Source organism: Macaca thibetana, chromosome 14 (assembly GCF_024542745.1).
Source record: "Macaca thibetana thibetana isolate TM-01 chromosome 14, ASM2454274v1, whole genome shotgun sequence".
Taxonomy (NCBI): Eukaryota; Metazoa; Chordata; class Mammalia; order Primates; family Cercopithecidae; genus Macaca; species Macaca thibetana.
Genome location: NC_065591.1, coordinates 61644519 through 61653131, shown reverse-complemented (window position 1 = coordinate 61653131; position 8613 = coordinate 61644519). Strand labels below are relative to the sequence as shown.

The 8613-nt window shown below is 35.6% G+C and overlaps 1 protein-coding gene across 1 annotated transcript; it reads right to left on the bottom strand.

Annotated features, from left to right (window-relative positions):
• Nucleotides 1–1668: 1668 nt before the first annotated feature.
• On the bottom strand, nucleotides 1669–2628 carry LOC126935135 (olfactory receptor 51V1). The gene is given in 1 exon segment (XM_050756341.1): nucleotides 1669–2628. A coding segment is annotated over 1 exon segment (960 nt).
• Between the last annotated feature and the right edge of the window lie 5985 nt (nucleotides 2629–8613).

Below are 8613 nucleotides of genomic sequence, written 5' to 3'. Positions count from 1 at the left end.
CCGGCTAATTTTTTGTGTTTTTCTTTGTAGAGGTGGGGTTTCACCGTTGTTGGCCAGGATGGTCTCGATCTCCTAACCTCCGCCTGCCTTGGCAGCTACTATGATTATATAGTAAAAAAAAAAAAAAAAAAAAAAAAATATATATATATATATATATATATATATATAGAGAGAGAGAGAGAGAGAGAGAGATTTTCCCCTCTAGAACCTACCTCACAGTTTTCAGCTCTGATAGCTATACCAGAAGACACACTAGAGCCTCTTTGACATCAGGAAATTCACTCCTTTATCCTTCAGATTAACCTTATACTATAACCCAGAAGACCTAATTTATTGTTCTAGGAGTAATTTTACACTTATCTTTCTAACTAGATACTTTACTCTGTCCAGAAAAAAATTTCCTCACTTTGAGGCTTAAGCTATTAGAAACCAAAACCTGTATTTTTGTTTCCCTGAGTCAAATAAGTAGACAGAGGCTATGTTATTGAATGAAGTTCAAAGTGAATGGAAAGGAAGGCATAACTACAGGAAGACAAATCTAGTTAAGTTCCAGTTGATATCTAAAAATAAAAAGAAATATTTGCTTTTTGGTGTAAAATGAGTCTTACGCATTAACTTGTCCAATTTTAACACTTACCTCCTTACATACCTAACAGAATATAGGAAGATTAAAACAATTATTTTCTTTTTATCCATGCATAGTTCTGTATCTGATTTTCTTCCTTTCTTTCCTTCTTTGGAAAGCTGCACTAGCTTACTTAGAAAAGAACCCCTTTATGTTCTTCTTTCTTTTTTCTTTTAAACTCAGAATAAATCATTAGCAGACAGCCTCATCTGTTCAGAAGATCCCCCACTTTAGATATAAAAGGAAAAGATCCAGAGCAAAATCTACTTCCAGCCTTGTAGCAGTGGAGTCCACATATAAAATCTAAAAAATAAGGATTTTAATTTAAATTAGACATAGTAGAAGTTGAATCCAAAGTCATATTTCTTTGTGTCATCTTTATAAACTATAGCTTCCCTGTCCAATACAGTGGCTGCTGAACTGAACTGTCCAATACAAGCACATTAAACATTTCAATATGAATTAACTTAAAGTAACTGAAATTGTAAATGCAGTTGTTCAATTACATTACCATCATTTCAAGTGCACAGGAGCCATATATTCCACTTTAGTCATTTTATGGTATTTCATAGAACATCTCCATCAGTTTAGAAAAGTTCCCTTGGACAATTCTGGTCCATACAGGTATCACAACATTCCTGTGAGTTGGCTATATTCTCCATTTTGAAGGTTGATTAAATAAACCTCAGAGAATGAAAGAAACTTCAAGTTACCTACTTTGAAACTTGAAAACCTAGACTTTTAATCCAGCTTTGTTTTACAGCAAAGGAAATGCTCAAAAGTACATTTGAGGCAAATAAACAATTTTTTTCTCTTCTTAAATATGGTCAGGCTGATAGAGTGACCTACATGTGTCCAGGTTGACACAATGGAACTTGTTTGTTGATTCTCTGACTATATTTAAATATTTTTAAAGTCATTTATCATGGACTCAGAGTAAATCTTTAATTTTAATAATTTTTTTCTTTTTTGTGGCACTGATTTTTGTTCATTATTGTTGCTGCTTTTGTTTCTTTTTTTTAGGCAATAAATTTCAATATCTCTCAATATCTTTTCAGAGAAAAGAGTCTAAGCATTCTGGTATGAATCTGTTGGGTCTTGACACTGTAGATGATGGGATTCATTAAAGGTGGGAAAAGGATGTAGATGTTACCAATGAGAACGTGGGCCACAGGGGAAAGGTGCTTGCCAAAACGGTGCACCATTGTGAGGCTAATGATAGGGATGTAGAACACAAGGACAGCACAGACATGGGAGACGCAAGTCTGAAATAATTTATGCCGCTCTTCCCGAGAGGCAACTGCAAGGACTGACTTAAGAATCAGGATGTAGGAGAAAAGGATGAGTATAGCATCCAACAACAGTATGCAAATAACCAGCATCAGGGCATAGTAACTATTGAATCGGATGTCTGAACAGGCTAAGCGGAGAAGATCCTGGCGCAGGCAGAAAGAGTGAGAAAGGATGTGGAAATGACAGTAATTAAAAAATTTCAGATGGATGATGGGCGGTATAATAAAGAAAAAACTCCTACCTATTATAGTGAGCCCAATTTTGCTAATTCTGGAATTAGTCAGGATGGAGGAATAACGCAGTGGATTGCAAATTGCAATGTACCGGTCAAAGGCCATAGCAAGGAGGACAGAGGACTCCATGAAGGACAGACCATGGATAAAATAGGACTAGGTAATGCAGGAATCCAAGTTGATCTCTCCAATGATCCCCCACAGGATCCCCAGCACTGTGTACACAGTGGAGAGCCCCATGCACAGGTCAATGAGGGCCAGCATGGACAGGAAGTAAAACATGGGCTGGTGCAGGTTTGGCTCAGTCCATATCACATGGAGAACCATGCAATTTCCCAAAAGCATCATGGCATAGATAGAGGAGAAGGGGATGGAGAACCAGGGGTATTGCTGCTCCATGCCAGAAAATCCAGTGAGAAGAAAGGAAGAATTTGTGCCGGGGCTTACTGAAGTAATCATTCTGGAACTGAGATACATGTGAGAGTGTTTTTTCAAAGGAAGTGTTTCAATTTCAGCTGAATAAAATGAAATTTCTAAGTAAACAAAATAGCCTAAAAATTACTAACTTAAAAAGATAGAGCTGAGCAATTCTGTTTCTCTGAGGCATAGTATCCATCGCCTTTGAGAAAATTCTTCTGATGTCATTTAAAAGTCATTATTTTTTCACTGTCTGGAGGTGAACGTATCCTTAGAAGTTGGATGTAAAAACAAATGAGGAAGAGATTAGTAAAAGGAAAAAGCTAGTTTTAAAAAAAATATGTTGCTTAGACATTTTCCCAGGGATAGTGGTAAAAATTTTACACCAGTAAAGAGCCGAAGTTCTCAAAAAATTATTTTCTTCTCTCCAATTCATTAAACATTCGAAATGAAGAGTAATCTTTGGGCTTTAAATATCATTAAGTCCATTAGTCACTTTTCCATCATTTTTCATTTCATGCTGTCTCCAAGTACATTTTTTCTTCAAATAGTATTTAGTGAAGATACTCCTGTTTTCTCCCCCTCCAGATGACATAGCCAGCAATTACTTTTTCTTCCTTGGTGATAAGCAGACAGGAATATTTATGCATGAGACCTTGGGTAAATGATTTCTCACTGGAGCTCTGGCCTCTTGAGGTGTTCAGCTCATTTGTGCCTTTGTGATGTAGAGAATTAGATTGAAGACATTGAGCCTTTGATAGCAGCTCAGTGCTTCCCATTCCTTTATTTATTCAGTTAATGAGTTGATTAAGTATTTATTCGATATACATTTATTCAATGTATTGATCAATTGTGTTTTATTTCTTAGAACCTGCAATTCTACAGATCACAAATCCAGGCTCAAACAACTAAGCTTATAATTTCAAAAGTCTCATGGTAGCAGAATCAATTGGCTTCTTCTTTACATTGCTTGCCTGCTTTAAGTTCCAGACCTGAGAATCATCATAATTTTTTAAAGCTCTAATAATGTAAACAGATGTTCAAAAGTCCATACTTACTTTCATGTTTGATTGAGTAACTTCAAGATGTTAAAGTAACTTCAGATTTGGGCCGCCCTTTATGTCCTACTTTTCAGCTTTGTCTTACTAGCCTCACAACACAGTTCCCCAGACTTTCTTCTCAGTGTACTCTCTATACTACACTGATGTCTTCTAGTAGTCTAACCATTGATTTTTCTTGTCCTGACTCCTCAGCATTGAACAACTTAGCTCACTATTTTTAATACTTTTTTCTACATGGAATGCTTGAAGTTTCTTCATTGCTTGCAGAGGATTTTTCAGTCTTTTGAATACATATCTTCCTTCATTTCTCTAAATCCAATTTCTCTTCTTTCATAAGATTTTTCTCCAGATGTTCTATCTGCCTAAAATATCCATCATCTTTTCCTCAATTTCTTTCTACACTTTTTAAAACGATCTTACAACTCAACAACCACTTTTCAAGAAGTCACTTAAGACAAATTTATCCATGTATCTATTATTTTGGTATCATGTTTTAATTTTAAATAAAACATAATTTTGTATTTATTAGCTAAATATTTAACTAATATTTAAACTAAATATTTAACTAATATCTCTGTTACAAACTAAATTGTAAGTTCCTTAAAGTGCAGACTACATCAACTTTTTCTTACTTTTTGAGACTAACATTTGCACCTCTAATTCCTGACCCCTCCTGAGAGCTCAAATTCGTAAATACAACTGTCTACTTGATATATTCATCTGAGTGTTTAATCTTAAAATAAGAATGATGCCAATAGAGTACTTTATTTCTCCCAAAAACTCTATTTTCTGTCCCTTTTCTCCTAATATCGTAAAGTGACTCCACCAATAACAGAACTGCATAAGACAAGTCTTAAGTCATTTAAAAAATTTTTTATTTCTCTCTTTCCCTCCCTTTCCTGTCTCCATCAAATCTTTCATCAATTTCTACCATTTCCACCAGAAACACATCCCAGATATACCCACTTTTACACATTGCCCATCTTGGTTTATAATATCATTGGTTCCCTGGCTACTGTGATAATTTATTAAATTAGTAATAATTGAATATTATCACTGGCTAATATCATGATTTATCTGTTTGTCCTCTAAAAAATGTATTATCTCCAGGGAAACCAAATTGCTTTTCTACAAATATCTACTAAATCACACAAGCCTTTGTTGAAAAAAATCATTTAATGGTCACTTACCTATTGCTCTTAATGTAAAATACAAATTCTTTATCATAGTCAAAAAGCCTTGTATAACGTGGCTCACTTGCCTCGTCTATTACATCTTTAGACCACTACTACCTACACTCCTTAATATTTAGGTGTCTTTATCTTCCTCAAAACAAGTTAAGTACATGCATGTCTCAGGATCTTTGCCCATGGTCTTCTCTGTGCTCCGAATTATCTACCCCAAGTATTTGCACAGAAACTCCTTTCACCATTAACTTTTGAGTTAAAATGATTGCTTCCTCAGGGGGATTTTTCTAATACTGCTCCCCATCTGGATTGTCTCATTTCTTCAACCCCCTTAACTAAGTTACTCTCATCACAGTATGCTGGTTTATATTTATACCACTTATACACTGAATTTCCATTAGATTCATTAAAGGCTGTAGAAGATTAGGAACCTTATCTGTTTTTTGCTCAAGGATATGAAAAATAAGGTTTAGCATAGAATCGGCACTTATCAAATAATTTTTAATTAATTAATTATTCTATGAAATAAGAGCTATACAATCACAGAGATATAAAGATAATATGAATGTGAACACTCCTATCAAAGTGTGTGTAAAATCATCTGTGTACATTTGGTCTTTTCTGACCTTGGGCCACCAACTGAGTCATCGTATACCAGGTTTGAATGGTTTACAAAACAGATGCTGCTCCAGGGATCTTGCTGACCTTGAATACAACACTCAGATTTCAAACATTATTTCTCTCATTTCCAGCCTGACTCAGACATACAGTCAAGGATCTGGGATTGATCACAAAAGCTTTAATATTCTGTTAATGTAAGTATGTGTTAAAAGTATCTACTTTTGGCTGGGCTTGGTGGCTCACGCCTGTAATCCTGGCACTTTGGAAGGCTGAGGCAGGTGGATTGGCTGAGCTCAAGAGTTCGAGATCAGCCCGAGCAAAATGGTGAAACCCTGTCTCTACTAAAATACAAAAAAATTAGCTGGGCATGGTGGTGTGAACCTGTAATCCCAGTTACTTGGGAGACTGAGGCAGGAGAATGGCATGAACCTGGGAGGCGGAGGTTGCAGTGAGCCAAGATCGCGCCATTGCACTCCAATCTGGACGACAGAGTAAGACTCCGAACCAAAGAAAAACAAACAAACAAACAAACAAACAAACAAAAACCCCCTACTTTCATGTAGGTTTCTTCAGACTAGCTACAAAGGCTTCAGAGTAGCTACAAAGGTTAAAAATCTACTTTCTTTTTTTTTTTTTTTTTGAGACGGAGTCTCACGCTGTTGCCCAGGCTGGAGTGCAGTGGCGCGATCTCGGCTCACTGCAAGCTCCGCCTCCCGGGTTCCCGCCATTCTCCTGCCTCAGCCTCCTGAGTAGCTGGGACTACAGGCACCCGCCACCGCGCCCGGCTAATTTTTTGTATTTTTAGTAGAGACGGGGTTTCACTGTGGTCTCGATCTCCTGACCTTGTGATCCGCCCGCCTCGGCCTCCCAAAGTGCTGGGATTACAGGCTTGAGCCACCGCGCCCGGCCAAAAAAATCTACTTTCATTCAGGCTTCTTCAGACTAGCTACAGAAGAAATGAGATAATCTAGATGGGGAACAGTATTATCCATGTTGCCACCATGGAGACTATCCACATTTTGGGATTACAAGAGCAAAATACATGTTGGAGGATTTTTAAAAATATGTTTTAAGAGGTAGGATGAAAGAGCATAGTTTCAATGAAGTAAATAAATGAAGATTTAAAGAAAAACAACATCAGTATGTCAAGTGTGCCAAATACTCCACCTGTATTTAAAAAAAAAAGGATTTACAGTTTTCTAAGATAGCATGTTGTGTTATGCTATCTGAGAGTCAGTGTATGGTGTCTCTCTCTGAGTCCCCAGCAACCAGAACAATGCCTAGAATAAAATAAATAGAGATGACAAATAGCAGTGAATTTGAGTCTGGAGAAATAATAGGGTTTTGGTATCCTCTCTGAGCACTGTCTGGAAGGTTGACTCGGAAAGTAAGTCTGTGATTATAATAACCAGGCCATTCTTTTAGGAGTCTTTTCTGACGCCCTCTGATTAAAACTGACCTATATGTACAGAAATCTCTTGGTTTTTTCTGTCTTTTTGGAATAATTCCCTGTGTGATTACTTGCTTACTTTAAGAGAGAGTGATGATCAGTAGTCATCATTCACCCCAAAGACATAGAGAAAGCATATTGTGTTTAAAAGACAGTTTCTTTATAATTATATAGAACTAAAACACTCCTATTTGCCAAGGCAGTGGAGTTTTTGCTGTTCTTAGAACATAATTTCTGAAAGACACCCACACATGTCCTGCCTTGGACAAAAAAATTGTATGTCTATCCTTTAAAGGTCATTCCTCTAATAGTCTTTTCTGGACACCACTAGGGGTCAGAAGTAGTTCATTAAACTTTCTTCCCTCCCTACCTCAGTGGCTCATGAGGCAGATCTGCTTTAGTGTAAGGGAGGTCAGGCTCTCAAGAGTCTTGGGATGGCTGAAGAGATAAGAACATTCTATGAGACTTGTCCAAAGAATTGGCTGTTTAACGATTCGGAATATGCTAGTTCAGAGAGAACCTATGTACCACAAAACTGAAGTAGGCTTAAATTTCCAGTTTACCTGAATGGTTATGATCTAATTAGAGGAATGACTTTAAAAACATATATAGATACAAATATATAATATATAATATATTCATTATATACTATATATAGTGTTATATACTATATATTTATTATATATTATATATTTATGTAAGTATAAAATATAATAAATTGTATATATTATAATATATTATTATAGTATATATTTAATATATAATATATAAAATGTATTATACTTAATATAATATATAATGTATGTAATATAAATGTAAATTATATATTATATGATTAATATAAATATAAATTATATATTATATGAAAATATATATAATGTGTATATATATCTAGACTTTATTGCACATTTTATAATATATTTTAAAAGATTTCTATAAATAATACTCCCATCTTTACTAAAATATTTTTTTTAAATTAGCCATGCTTTAGAAGCATTATAAAAAATATATGACGTAGTCCATCTGTTTAACTGTAGTCATCTATTTGCGAAGTTTTTTATCAAGATTTATAGCATTTGATTGTACCATGACTTAAATCATCTCTTGCAAGATAATGTATTTGTTTTGTTGGCTTTAATATGTTCCCTTTTCTTCAGAAAATGTGAGACAGCTTAAGATAAAATTAACGTAAGAAATTAGTAGGCCAGTCGCGGTGCCTCACGCCTGTAATCCAGCACTTTGGGAGGCCAAGGCGGGCGGATCAGGAGGTCAGGAGATCGAGACTAACACGGTGAAACCCCGTCTCTACTAAAAATACAAAAAAATTGGCCGGGCGTGGTGGCAGGCGCTGGTAGTCCCAGCTACTCGGGAGGCTGAGGCAGGAGAATGGCGTGAACCCGGGAGGTGGAGCTTGCAGTGAGCTGAGATCGCGCCACTGCACTACAGCCTGGATGACAGAGCGAGAATCCATCTCAAAAAAATAAATAAATAAATTGGTAAACACTGAACGAAAGAAGAAAACCAAGCAGAAAAGTAAAAGGGGGTTCCAAAAAATTTATATTTTAAAAACATTATTTTTTATTTATTTTTAATTGGCAAATAATAAGTGCAAATATTAATGGGATACAATAATAATATATTATAAATATATAATATTTTTATATTATGGGATACAATGTGATGTTTGATCTATGTGTACATTGCAGAGAGAGTCTATCAAGCTAAT